The 14,816-nt window shown below is 37.3% G+C and overlaps 1 protein-coding gene across 1 annotated transcript in view; it reads left to right on the top strand.

The window, feature by feature from the left end:
• Window positions 1-14,382, top strand: part of COIL (coilin) — a 29,788-nt gene extending 15,406 nt beyond the window's left edge. The window contains exons 2-7 of the mRNA XM_020991930.2: window positions 5,857-6,949; window positions 8,758-8,844; window positions 9,794-9,841; window positions 12,372-12,441; window positions 12,722-12,810; window positions 14,121-14,382. Of these exons, the coding sequence (XP_020847589.1) occupies window positions 5,857-6,949; window positions 8,758-8,844; window positions 9,794-9,841; window positions 12,372-12,441; window positions 12,722-12,810; window positions 14,121-14,204 (1,471 nt within the window). The 3' untranslated portion in view covers window positions 14,205-14,382. The remainder of the gene's footprint in view (window positions 1-5,856; window positions 6,950-8,757; window positions 8,845-9,793; window positions 9,842-12,371; window positions 12,442-12,721; window positions 12,811-14,120) is intronic.
• The last annotated feature ends 434 nt before the right edge of the window (window positions 14,383-14,816 follow it).

Below are 14,816 nucleotides of genomic sequence, written 5' to 3'. Positions count from 1 at the left end.
ACCCATGAAGAATTGTCTCTTCTTGTCAAGGCTAAGTCCTCTGCATGTACAAACAATCCCATTCCATCCCATCTTCTCCAGCAAATTGCTCCCATTTATCGTCCCTGCTCCCTTTCTAATCTTCTGTCTCTCTCTCTGTCTACTGGCTTATTCCCTGTTGCCTCCAAACATTTCCATATGTCCTTCAAAAAACCTTCACTTGCTGTATCTATCCCAGCTAACTAATGTCCCATACCTCTCCTGCCTTTTTTTGTTAAACTCCTTGATAAGACTGTATATAATATAAGACAGTGCCTACGCTTCCTTTTCTCTCACTCTCTTCTTAACTCTCTACGTTCTGGCTTCTGACCTCATCATTCAACCAAAACTTTCTCCAGAGTTGCTAGTGATCTCTTAATAGCCAAATCTGACAGCCTTTTTTTTTTTTTGGTGAGGCAGTTGGGGTTAAGTGACTTGCCCAGGGTCACACAGCCAGTGAATGTTATATGTCTGAGGCCAGATTTGAACTAAGGTCCTCCTGACTTCAGGGCCAGTGCTCTATGTACTGCGCCACCTAGCTGCTCCAGCCTTTTCTTAATCTTCATCATTTTTGACCTCTCTGTAGCCTTTGACACTGTTGATCACTCTCTTGATATTCTGTTCTTTCTAGATTTCTGAGATACTGTTCTCTCCTGATTCTTTTCATGCTTATATGACTTTTCCTTCTTATTTTCCTTTGCTGGATCTTCATCCAACTCATGTTCGTTCACTGACCATGAACATCCCCCAGGGTTCTGTCCTGGGCCCTCTTTTCCTCCACATTATTGCATTTGGTAATCAGATCAACTCTCATAAATTCAATTAGAATCCCTATGCTGATGATTCTCAGATCTACTTATCTAGCAAATCTAATCTAGCATCCTCTCTGTTGACTTTCAGTTTTGCAACTCCAGCTGTCTATCATATATTAGATACCTTGAACTAGATGTCCTGTAAACATCTTAAATTCATGTCCAAAGCTTAACTCTTTATCTTTCTTCCCAAAAACTCACCCCTTCCAAACTTCCCTATTATTGTTGAGGGTACTACTCCTCCTATCCTTCCCTGTGCTTACAGCCTAGGTGTTATCCTCAGCTCCTCATTCTTTCTTCACCCTTCCATATCCAATCTGTTGCCAAGGCTTGCCGATTTTGCCTTCTCTCATATATGCCCTCTTCTCTCCTCTGACACTACCACCATCTTGGTGCAAGCCATCATTACCTCATTCAGATGAACTATTGCAGTAATCTCCAGATTGGTCTCTGCCCCAAGTATCTCCCTCTTCCAATCCCATCTTCCCCTGAGCTGTCAAAATGATCTTCCTAAAGCACAGATCTGACCATGTCATTCTTCCCCACTACTCAGTAATCTAGTGCTTTCCTGTCACCTCTAGGGTCAAATAGAAAAATCCTCAGTTTGATATTGAAACATAAACTCCCCTTTCTTACCTTTCTAGTCTTCTTATCCCTTATGCCTCCAGCCCCCAAACTCTTTAATTCAGTAACACTAACCTCACTGTTTCTCAAACAAGACACTTCATTCCCAACTAGGGCATTTTCTCCCCATTGCATAGAATGCTCTTCCTTCATTTCTGTCTCCTGACTTCACTGGTTTCCTTCAGTTCCCAGCTAAAATCTTACCTTCTACAAGAAGTATTCTGATCCCTCTTATGCTTATATCCAGTTTATTCTCTGTATAGCTTGTTTGTACATTGTTATTTACATGTTGTCTCCCCCATTAAGTTGTGAATTCTGATAGCAGGGACTTTGTCTTTCTTTGTATCCCCGACACTTAGCACAATGCCTGGCACATAGTTGGCACTTAATAAATGTTTAGTGACTGAGTAATTATTCTTTTTCTCCCAATATAACTATAAAATACCTTTTTTTTTGTCCTTATCTTCTTTCACCAGCTTCTTCAACTCATTCAGAACTTTAGCATTCCTGGCATTTTTTTGTTGGATTGTATCACATTCTTATATTTCTATTCTCTTTTGTTGTTCATTCATTTCAGTTATGTCTGGCTCTTTGTGACCCCATTTAGCACTTTCTTGGCAAAGATACTGGAATGGTTTGCCAATTCCTTCTCCAGATCATTTTACAGATCAGGAAACTGAGGCAAACAGGGTTAAGTGACTTTCTCAAGGTCCCACAGCTAGTACATGTCTGAGATCAGATTTGAACTCATGAAGATAATCTTCTGATTCCAAGCCCCAGTGCTCTATCCACTGCACCACCCAGCTGCCCTTTCTCTTCTCTTACCTGGCTGCTATCTTCTGTACATTTTTTTAAAAATGTAAGTTGGTTATTTTGTTCCCCGTGCATCCACATTGCTCTCTTTCAGTAAGTTCCATTTTTAAATTCAATGGAATTAGTGCCTTTTTTTTTTAAGGCATTTGGGGTTAAGTGACTTGCCCAGGGTCACACAGCTAGTAAGTGTCAAGTGTTTGGTCTGAGGCTGGATTTGAACTCAGGTCCTCCTGACTTCAGGGCCGGTGCTCTTTCCATTGAGCCACCTAGCTGCCCCCAAGAAATTAGTGCCTTCTTATTAAGTGCCAACTATTAAGTGCCAACTTCAGAATTTCATTCTTAAAAGTCTTATTCCTGCTAAGCTGCCTTTCCCTGTAGCATTTTTCTTTTTGGGATCCTACTTATTTTTTCTTGAACCCATTGAAATCTGCTTTTCCAAGATCTAGAGTGCATGCCAACTATGTCCAGTTTTCTATTCCAGAGAGATATCCTATAATCTAGGATGTAGTAGTTATTTTCACTTCAACATCCAGATAGTTCCTTTTGGGTGAGGCAGTTGGGGCTAAGTGACTTGCCCATGGTTACATAGCTAGTAAGTGTCAAGTGTTTGAGGCCAGATTTGAACTCAGGTCTTCCTGACTCCAAGGCCAGAGCTTTATCCACTGCACCACCTAGCTGCCCCCAGATAGTTCCTTCTTTAGCACTTGTCTGTACCACACAATTTTAATGATTGCTTGGCACATATAGGAATGTGGTTACCATTCTACTATTCAAGTTAGCATATAATTAAAGAATCCTAATCTGATCTGCCTAATCTGGCTCTTAAGGGCAGGGGGTATGGTACTTGTGTGTGTCCTACAGTGCCTAGCAAAGGACTAGGAAGCCCTTGATGCTTAATAAGTATGTTTCTATTTTTAGTTTAGTTTTGATAGCTTTTCTGGGGGACTCTGTATTTTGTATAGGCTACTTGGTATAGGCTTCTGTAGTTATATTTATCTATGGTGGTCATTCTTGTAGATCTATCTTTTGTTTCTAGATAAGCATCCAGCTCTGTGGGAGATTATTTTCTCCTCCTAGAACTAGATTACCAGTATAAATTTATATCTGTTGCTTCAGAATGGCAGTCATTTTGTAATCTAGCAAATTTACTTTAGTGTTCTGGCTCTTTGATTTCTTGTAGCACTAAGTAATGAAAGCCTGAATGGGAACATAGAACCACGGTAAAGACTCTGCCTATCACCCAATTTAGTATTTGATTATAAGCTACCTTTTATTGATGACCTTCCCCTTTCCACCTTACATAATACCTCAATATGTGTGTTGATGTTTATTTCCGTACTAGATTCTAAGATCCATTAAAGCAAAGGCTATCTCTAAAAATTTTTTGCTTTCTCCAGGACCTAACATAGCTTTTTCCTCATCAGCAAATGTTTAATTGGTTAATTGATTAATAAATTTTGTCACCCTAAGTAAATTGTAAGTCTCTTGAAAACAGGGACCATAATTATTAATTTTGGGTTTTACTTAATGCTGAGCACACATCAGGTGCTTCAAAATAATTATTGAATGTGTTTATTGCCATTTTTATGGAAAAAGTTTTGGGATTATTTTCCAAGCTGCCTAGAAATGAATCTTTGTCTTAGTTGTATTAAATTCAGTTTTGTTGCTTGCAACAGAATTTAAACTCCATCCTTGTTACTGCATCAACATAAAAAACTTAATACTATGTTTTTTAAAAAATATTTTATTTTACCCCAGTTACATGTAGACAATTTTTTATATTTATTTTAAAAAGTTTTTGAGTTCCAAATTTTCTCTCTCCCTCCTTCATCTCACTCTCCCTGAGATGGTAAGCAATTTGATAAAAGTTATACATCTTCAATTACATAAAACATTGGTATTATTTTTTTTTGCTTAGGCAGTTGAGGTTAAGTGACTTGCCCAGGGTCACACAGCTAGTAAGTGTCAAGTGTCTGAGACCAGATTTGAACTCGGGTCCTTCTGACTCCAGAGCTTTATCCATTGGGCTACCTAGCTGCCCCTCATTAATATTATTCTTAAAGAATTTCTTTTAAGTCTTGCTGTTGCTAAGACTTAATTTGTCCTATTTGTTGATTAGCTGGAAAGTGAGCTTATAGGACAGCTTCATTGCTCTTGTGTGGTGGCAGCAGTGACATGTGTTTATCATTTGAATGGATAGTATTTCAAGATGTTATATTTCTCTCTTCATTTCATTAATCTTAGTAGCTTTTATATTGGTCTTGATTTGTTCATGTCTATGAACTTTTGTGCTATGAATTCCTAGAGAATTATTGTAGGTCATTTGCTGCTGATACCCACATATGAATTTTTGTTGTTTAGTCATTTTTCAGTCATGTCTGGCTCTTTGTGACCCCCATTTGGGGTTTTCTTGGCAAAGATATTAGAGTGGTTTGCCATTTCCTTCTCCATCTCATTTTACAGGTGAGGAAACTGAGGCAAATAGCATTTAGTGACTTACCCAGGGTCACATAGCTAATAAGTATCTAAGGTGGGATTTGAACTCAGGAAGAGAAGTCTTCCTGACTCCAGGCTTGGCACTCTATCCACTGTGCCACCTACCTGCCCCACATATGAATACATCAGTGTATTTATTATTCTTTAATAACAGCATTCCAGTGTGATTTTTTTTAATTCCTAAGAGAATGTTTGGAATCCATTCGTTTTCATTTTAGTTGAAAGAATGATAGAATTAGAAGCAAAAGATCTAGACTCATGCCTGGCTCTGACAGTTGCTAGCCATGTAACCTAGGCTGATCTTTTGATCTCTCTGCGTCTGTTTCTTCATCTGTGAATGGGTATTATAATACTTGTGTATCAGCTACCTCACAGGGTGTGACCATGAAGATCAAATTAGACCATGTTGACAAAGTGCTTTGTAACCGTAAAGCGTGATATAAATTTAGGTTATAGTTCATTTATATTGTTCACTAGTATTTCCTCTTTTACTCATAAAATATAATTCTGTAGTCCTTTATGGGCTACTAAAAATTGTCATCAAAATGCAAATTGCATCTTCTGCAAAGGAAGTCCCTGGATGAGAAGGTGTGCTACGATTGAATTCTAGTTGTTAAGTCACAGTGCGTTATATAGAGGGATGGCCCCTGCAGAGACTGTGGGTGTGGTAAAATATTAAGTGAAAGTTTGTCAGTGCAGTGTTTTGGGTAAAATATCATAGAATTTTTTTCTGGATTGTCTCTGCCTCACCAGTGAATGTGCTCAAATTCCAATAAACTTAACATTTTACTAAATATATGATATGAAAATAAATTTGTAGGGGTTTTAAAAATTGCGTTCTAAAACCAAATATAAACAACACCTTTATATTGAGTTTTGAGGTTATTTAGGTTGTTTATTCTTTTCATCATTAGATGATTAAGATTAGATTGTATTAATCACATTCATGAAAGCAGTTACAAGTACTGTCTTGGAGACTGGTAACTTTTCTATTGAATGTTGATATAGAATTTGAGTAGTTCATAGTGCTTTTGTATGGAAAAATTGTCACAGGTTTCTCACTGACCCTAGGCTTCTTTTACTCTTTTGACAGAGTTAAATTAGAAGATGTTGAAATCGTTGAGAACTCTGTAGCAGTCAGTAATGGACTTAGTTATTCATACAAAAAATCACGGAAGAGGAGAACCACTTGGGAGGAAGAAGAAGAGTCCGATGCAGAAAATGATCAGTACACAGAGAAACATTGGAAAAGGGGAGAGATCAGTGAAACCTCTTCTCTGGAACCAGATCACAGCACAAGGAAGAAAAACAAGAAGAGAAAAAGGAGTGAGGGAGGAAGCGAAAATAATGGAAAATGGACTCCCAAAAAATTAGGGAAGGAGAAGGAAGGGAAAGCTGAAGATAAGAAGCAGAAAAAATCTCCAAAGCCTTCTAAAGCAAAGACGTTGCCAGAGCGGACCAAAAAGAGCCATAGTATTCAGAAGAGTGCTTCCAGTAAAAAGAATTTAGCTGAAACCAAGAGGAAAAAGGATGTTGGCTTGTCTGCTAAAGCTAACCCTGATACCTCATCAGATTCTGATTCTTCTGCCACATCATCAGATGATAGCCACAACAAGACAAGTCTTGGTGGCAAGAAATTAGTAGAGAAGCCATCATTTATCACATCAAAACCAACTGGTTCTCACTCAACTGCAGATAGACTTATTGGCAGTAATGCACCCTCTGTCAAGGGCAAAGGAGCTCAAGCATCATCCTCTAGTTTGGATTCCAGTTCCAGTTCAGATGACCAGAGCAGGATGCCAAAGAGAACTCCAGCATTGTCTCCTCCACCAACTGGAACTGGAGTAGCTCCAGGATCTTCACAGGGAAATGGTCCGGATACAGACAATCACTTAGGAACAAGACAGGAGAGTCGATACTCCAATCTCTGGGATAAGCCAGTATTGGGGAATAGTGGGAAGCAGCTGACATCTCTGGCTCCACAATCAGCTCCTCACCCCAGCGGTTTTGGAAGGGGGAGGGGAAGAGGGGAAGACATTTTTCCCTGGAGGGGACCTAGGGGACGAGGTTTTCGTGGAATCAGAGGACGAGGGAGAGGGGGAAACATTAATTATGGGTTTAATGGTGAATCCCAGAAACAGCAGCAATTAACTGAAGTAGTAAAAAACACTTCCATTATTATCCAGGTAGGTAGCCTTCCTTTCTTCTTTTATCTATTTATTTTTACTACCTACATGTGTAACCAGCCTGAGACATGGTAAGCCTGGAATTTTTCTATTCAGTATTTATTACTGCTAATGAAATCATTCAGTCATTGAGCATTTATTAAGTATCTGTTTATATGCCAGTCATTGTGCTAGGATACAGAGACAAAAATGCCCTCAAGGATTAGAAATTCTATTGGGGGAGACTGCGTGTGTTTGTATGTGTGTTTAAGTATAAATACGAGTTAATTTTGGGGATTAGGGCACAAGTAGCCAGATGGCTCAGGACAGGTTTCATGTAGAAGGTGGCATTTGAGCTGAGTTTTGAAAGAATCAGGATTTAAAAGGCTCAGGTGAGGAGGCAGTACTTCCCAGCCATGGAGGACATCCAGTGCAGAGGCACAGAAACAGAAGATGGAGTGCCCTGGGTGAAGAAGAGCAAGGTGGCTGGTCTAGGTGGACCACACAGTGTGGGAAGAAGAATAATGTAAAACAAGGTTGGAAAGGTAGGTGGGCCCCAGGCTATGAAGTGCTTTAAAAGCCAAAGGAGGATTTAGAATTGATCCTAGAAATGATAAGGTATAAATTGGAGTTGGAGTTAGGGTAGTGATGTGGTCTGACCTGTTCTTGAAGAAAATAATTTGGACACCTAAGTGGAGAATGGATTGGAGAGACACTTGAGACTAGGAGACCAGTTAGAAGAATTTGCAATAGTTTATGCCGAGGTGATGAGGTGATCCTGCACCAGGATGTTATAGAGGTATAAACAAGATTTGTAACTGATTAGGTATATGAAATGAGAGAGAATGAGGCCATGTGGAGAGATAATACTAAAGTTATAAACCTGGGAAACTAGAATAATGGTGGTGTCCTAGGCAAAATAAGAATGTTTAGGAAAAGGGTCCATTTAGGGGGAATTTAGGGTTCTGTTTTAGACTGTTGAGTTAGAGGTGCTTACTAAACTTCTGGTTGGAAGTGTCCAATAGGCAGTTGAAGATGCTTAACCAGAGTTCAAGGTCCATACTGGGACTGGATATATAGATCTGGGAGTCATCTGAACAGAAATTTTCATTAAACTTGTGGAAGAATATAGAGAGCCCTAGAAAGCCTAGTGGTATACCCAGAGTTAGGCATCCTGTTATGGATAATGACCTAGCAAAGGAGGCTGAAAAGGCAATGCAAGAATCTAAGACAGTTCCAAAAAACTCATGGTGGAAAATCCTGTTCACATCCAGAGAAAGAACTTGCCAGTCTGAATGCAGATGAAAGCATACTATTTGCTTTCTTTTTTTGTCATTTTGTTTTGTTACTTCTTTCTCATGGTTCTTCCCATTGTTTCTAATTCTTCTTTACAACATGACTAATATGAAAATGTTTAGTATGAATGTGTATATGGAGCCTTCTAGAAATTTGGCTGAATGGGAGAGGAGAGAGAGGAAAAAACTTAAGGAGATGGAGCTGGCTCCAGAGGATAAAGCACAGTCCTCTCTCACTTAAATCCAGTTCACTTGCATGTCTTGGCATCACCTTCCTGATGTCATGGTCCTCTTCGAAAATGAAGGAGATGGAAGGCTGTAAGGAGAGGGTGGTATAGAGACTTAAGTATGATTCTAAGCAGCAAGGAAGGAACCACTAAATGGAGAGAGATTAAAGATTAAAGAAAGATGGTATAGGATGATAGGGCTGGCAATCATCTGGGAAAGATGGGAAGAGATGGTTTCAGGAGTAAATGTAGAAGGTTGGTCTTGGTGATAAGGGTCAACTCTTCATGGACACCATTGTTTTTGTAGAATCCAGTGGAGACGCCTCAGAAGGACTACAGTCTGCTTCCTCAATTAGCAGCACCCCCTCGGGTAGGGGAAAAGATTGCATTTAAGGTATTTTCCCCCCTAACATCTAAATGGCCTAAACAACTAGAATATGTTGCAGGGGTTCTTAATCTGGGGTCCATGGATTTCTTGGGGTCTGTGAACTTTAAAAAAAAAGTTTTTGCAGCTAGGTACAGTGAGTGGATAGAGTGCCCAGCCTGGAGTCAAGAAGACTCATCTTCATGAGTTCAAATCTGGCCTCAGACACTTCCTAGTTGTGTGACCCTGGACAAGTCACTTAACCCTGTTTGCCTCAGTTTCCTCATCTATAAAATGAGTTGGTAAACTATGTCAGTATTTTTGTCAAGAAAGTTCTAATTAGCATCATGAAGAGTTGGACATGACTAAAACAACTGAACAAAAACAACAAAAATTTCAATATAAATGGTTTTCTTGGCAATTCTGTGTATTTTATTTTACACATTCAGAAATGATACTGAGGAGTCCACAGGCTTCACCAGACTACCAAAGGAAGCCATGTTACAAAAAGTTATGAACCCCCAGGTCTATTGGATATGTAACAAAATAGCTTAAAATTATTTCCCACTGCTACCCCTGCCATTCACTCATCTGTTAGACATGCTGGTTGGGCAGATGAAGTAGGAGAGGTCAGCATTTTGACACTACTATACTATCTTGAGGAATTAGAAGTGAGAAGTTATAAGACAGCCTTTCTCAGGAATGAGAAGACCCAGAGCAGCCATAATCTAGATCCCATTTTTTTCCAAATCTAATTTCTCTCAGTATTTCTCCCCTCTGTCCCACCCTCATATGCTCTATCAATGGCAAATGGGTATTACTTACTAATATGGAAAACCTCTAGTATTTCCCCCAGTGTTATCAACAGTGGAATGGCTAAATGTTCTTGTCATGTTTATCAGCATTTAAAGAATTTTTAAAATGAACAGTTACATCGCTTATTGTAAATACCTTTTTTTGGTTTGTTTATCTTTCTTAGCTTTTGGAATTGACAGCAGATTATTCTCCTGATGTCTCTAGTTACAAGGTACTACTTATTTTAAAATTGTCATATGACAAAAGTGAAGGTATTTAGAGCACATCGTTTAGAAGTAATTTTTGTAAACCATATTTGTAGGATTTAATACCACCTTCAAAATGATTGGTGTTTTTAGTTGTTATATAGACTTTAATATAATAGCTCACATTTATATGGTATTTCTCAAAGTTTACACAGTACTTTCCTCCTGCCAAGTCTGTAAAGTATGTGGTACAGGTATTATTATCCTCATTTTACAGAGGAGACCCTGAGAGATAGTAACTTGCCAGTGAACATATAGCTCGCAATTGTCTTCAATGAGTTTCAAATTCAGGGCTCTTGACTCCCAAATCTAGTGCTATGTTTACTATATCAGGCTGATCCTCTGTAGCCTAATAGATATAGACAGTATAGGAAATTGAGCTGAGTAGTATAATCAATAGAAGAATGAAAAAATTATTAATTTGTAAACCAAGTGACTGGCTTTCTTTTGGAATCATCTCTATTTTAAGCCTAGTAATGGGTGAATTTTCCCATGTACTTCATAAAGGATGAACATTTCATCCAAATAAATCATTTTTTGGAGTCAGCCTTGTCGATCTGTAACATCATATTTTTCAGGATACACTTTTCCCATTGTGAACTTTGAGATTAAAGTTTTACATAATTATACTAATGATAGTTATGTTAACATGTTTCTATTGAGTTGTCAGTCTGTGAGTTTATTTTTTTTTGAAATTGAGCTATTTAATATCTCTTTGAGACGTTCTATTGACAGATTACATATTACAATTAAGTAAAACTTTGATTTAACCAGAATGATCAAGAAACAATATGTTGGTTTATTTATACTTGGTTACCTTGAATCTGCTTCTTTTAAAAAATAACTCACTGAAATCTTATTCTCATAGGATTTGGCTTAAGGAGAGAATAACATACACATTCAGTTGGGAATGGAAATCTGTCTTACCCTACAGGATAATAGGGGGAGAAAGGGACAAGAGAGCAGGGGGATGATAGAGAGGAGGGCAGATTGGGAAAGGGGGTAATCAGAAGCAAATACTTCTGAGGAGGGACAGGGTCAAAAGAAAGAATAGAATAAAAGGGGGGACAGGATAGGATTAAGGGAAGTAGAGTTAGTTTTTCACAACATGTCTACTGTGGAAGTGTTTTGCATAACTGCACATGTGTAACCTATGTTGAGTTGCTTGCCTTTTCAATGAGGGTGGGTGGGGTGGGAGGAAGGGAGAAAATTTGGAACCCAAAGTTTTAAAAGCACATGTTTAAAAAAAATGTTTTCACATGCAGTTGGGAAATAAGAAATACAGGAAATGGGGTACAGAAGTCTATCCTGTCCTACAAGAAAATATAAGGAGAAGGAGATAAGAGAAGGAGGGGAGAGATAGAAGAGAGAGCAGACTAGGGGAAGGGGTATTCAGAATGCACGCCATCTTGGGGTGGGGGGAGGGACAAATGGGGAGAAAATTTGGAACTCAAAATCTTGTGGAACTAAATGTTGAAAACTATAAATAAATTTATATTTATATCAAAAAATATTTTTAAAAAAATAGGAAAAGAAAAAAACTCACTGAAAGTCTTTCTAAGGTATATTAGTACATTTCTTTAGCAAAGTGCACTCAGCACCATTCCTCTTGTGATTTCCCAGTGCATTAAAATTCTCATTAATTATGTTGTAAACTTACACAATAGTTATAGAAAATATAAGAAATTGGTCTGAGTTTGAAATTCCAGAACATGCCTTTAAGATTTTGGTTTTATATTAATATCTTGATAAGAACTTCTTGATAAGAACTTCTCCCTGTTTCTCTTCCTTCTCCTCTATCCACTCCTGTCTCTCTCTCTTCTCACTTGATCACTCTGGTTAATTTAATAACATCACATCTTTCTGGTCATACTGTAATGGAGATCCTCACGCAAGAATAGGGAGTCCAGTGTTTTAGTATGTCCTGCAGATATTTACTTACAAGTTTCTCTGTCCTACAACTGTCACCATGCCATGTGTAGTAGCAGTTTCTTGGCCAGAGCAGAAGAATCAGGATGGCCCTACTGACCAGTCAGTGTTAAGGACAGCAGAGAAACTAGCAGTTAGTACCAGAATATGTGTCTGGGGAGAAGAGAAGATGGAATCTTTTGAGCAAAGAAATGTTCAGGTTAAAAAAGATGTGGCACCAACTATGCAACTTTGCTATCTCCCTGATTCCCCCTGGGGATTTCCATCTCATGCTCAGAAGGCAATTCTGAAGGAAGAGTTTCCAAAGAGGTTGATAGCAATGACAGCCTTATTGAAATGAGTACGTAGTTATTTGGCTGAATGTGCTCTGCTGTGTTGGTTCAGTCTCAGTTCCATATAGTCATACTTTATTATGATATTCAGTTTGTCTCTGGTCTTCCAGATTTGAATTTGTATTGGCTTAAATGAAATTTTGTTTTGTTTGTGTTGAGGTATGACTGTGTTGTTGAAATGGGATGTTTACTAAACTGTAGGTAACTTTGATGTGAACTTTTTTTATTTTTGAAGGAGGGGAAAATAATAAACTACAATCCTGATGCTCAGGAAGTGGACATAGAAATCCTTTCCTCTTTACCAGGTAAGTCCTTTTAGAGCCAATTTTGAAACATTGGCTATGGGTTTCTAGAGTGCTTTTAAACAACTTTCATAGAGGTGGACAAGTTTTGAGTGACCTCCTTGGCATTAGAACTGTACTGTCTACTTTTTAAAGGCTGTTATCCTTCTTCGCAGCAACTATCCAGCTGACACTTCTATGTAAAATGAAGAGAATAGTGTTTAGCAGAATATCTTAATTGCCTAGAAATTGTACACACTTACACTTCCCCTCTCCCCAACCTCCCTCTCATCTATGGTTTCAGTGGTGAAGGAACCTGGGAAGTTTGATCTGGTGTACCAGAATGAAAATGGAACCGAAGTGGTGGAGTATGCAGTGTCACAGGATAAAAGGGTATGCTTCTATTCATTCTTTTAAAAAAAGTTTTATTAGTGCTTTACTTTAAACACAATGACTTGCCAGGATTTTTGTTGTGGTAAACTTTCTATTAATAGTGTTGTTCTATAATTCTGTTAAGCATAGTTTGGCGTTTTTCTATGCTATTTGTTTAAACTAGGGAAATTGCTGTCTTTAAGAGTGTTTGGTTTAGATTAGTAGAGCAGTCAGAAACTTTTCACTACTTATATTTGAGATCTAAAGGTTTAAAGTTTTTTGACATGAATTGACTTTTATTTTGTCAATACTAAAATGAAAAAATATGAGTTTTACATTTAAGGCAATGCTTTATTTAAAGGTTTTGTATTTTAGGTGAACTTCATAAACAGTAAACCCCCATTTTGTCCCAAACTTAAATAGTTGGGAAGCTCAAATATATAGGTTTTTCTATATTTTATGAAAGGTTTTTCTAATTTTATGAGAGAGGTAGAAAGCTCTCATACTTGTTTTTTAAAAGATCAACTTTCAGAATATGTGATTGGAATGAATATATACTAACCCAATCTATTTTGCTTCCGATCTCTGTATCATAGACTTTTTGCCACTATGTGTGCATTTCTGGAAATTTTGCTGTTAAGTAGATAATAAGAAACATTAATTTAGTCCCTGTGCTGCTTATGCAGGTAGGCTTATTAGTTAGCTTGTCGTTTTTGCCATTAAATGATGCTTCTGCATCATTAAGAAAGTCAGTGTCATTGTAATTGTAGTACAGTTGATAGAAATTAATAAATGAATGTTTTACCATGGCAAGAAATAAAATAATTTTTTTTAAAAAAAGAACAGATCTATGGAATGCAGAGTAGCAAAAAGAGGGGATGACTTTAGCATCTGATAATCACAGGGAACAGATGTCTTCTGTCTGAGGAACAAGGTTCTAAAGTCCCTTCTGAATAATCAAAGATTAATTCAGTTCAACAAGTATTTATTTTAAAGTCCCTGCTGTATGCAAAGCACTCTGCCAGGTGAGATACAGAATTTAACTAGGATATGTTCCCTGTGCTTAGTCTAGAAGGGAAATAATGAAACGTGTTTCACTTGTTTTATTACAGTTTTTGTATATGTTCAGTTTTATATATATTTCATTATATCCCGATGTACATATAATTTATTATAACTCAGCCAGGGTATTTACTAACTAGAAAACAATGTTTTTCCATCATTTTGGTATATGGAAATTGACTATGTTTGATAATAAATTTATTTTGCTAGAACAGTCTACCAGAAAGGTAATATCACCATATTGATTAATTTTTTGTATTTTTCCCCAGATAACTATTTGTTGGAAAGAACTGATCGAACCAAGGCTGATTATTGAGCCTCATGCTGACACTCCAAGTACAGAACAGGCCTGACCTTTATCATTCCACCCATTCCACTTTGTTGTACACCCATTGTATATATTGTCAGATTAAGGACTAAACATATGGGTTCAAATGGTTTGTTTATAATTTTTGTTTGTTTTATGATCTTGTGAAAGTGACTATAGTTTGGACCTTTTCTAAATAAAGTATTTCAATATCATAGAGTAAATTTTTAGTATCTTTTTTATGTTAAGTACTTTATAAAAGATCTACCTCTTAATATTAAAACTAGTCACTTTAAAATATGTAATATGTTACAGAATTGTTAGTTATCTTAAATTAACTATAGTTTTAGGATCACTGCTATGTAATTTCTTCCCCAGATCCCACCATCAAATCGTGAAAGTCAGTAGGACTTTCATAACAGAATCTGACATAACAATTGAGTGCTGTGAAGTTAATAAACTCTTTGGCCACTGGGTGGTAATGTAAGAAAAGAGACTATGTTTTTTTTTTTTAATATGCCAGTTGGGTAACATTTAAACCACTAAAGTAAATTTCCACATTTTAATAATCCTATCCATTGAAGTTTAGTTTTATAATGGTATTTGTATAAATGTTTTCAGATATTTGGGAAGTAAGGTTCTGTGAACCTTTCACATT

Source organism: Phascolarctos cinereus, unplaced genomic scaffold (genome assembly GCF_003287225.1).
Source record: "Phascolarctos cinereus isolate Bilbo 61053 unplaced genomic scaffold, phaCin_HiC Scaffold_5;HRSCAF=322, whole genome shotgun sequence".
Lineage (NCBI taxonomy): Eukaryota > Metazoa > Chordata > Mammalia > Diprotodontia > Phascolarctidae > Phascolarctos > Phascolarctos cinereus.
The sequence above is the reverse complement of the archived record's forward strand: the minus strand, read 5'-3'. Positions and strand labels throughout refer to the sequence as shown.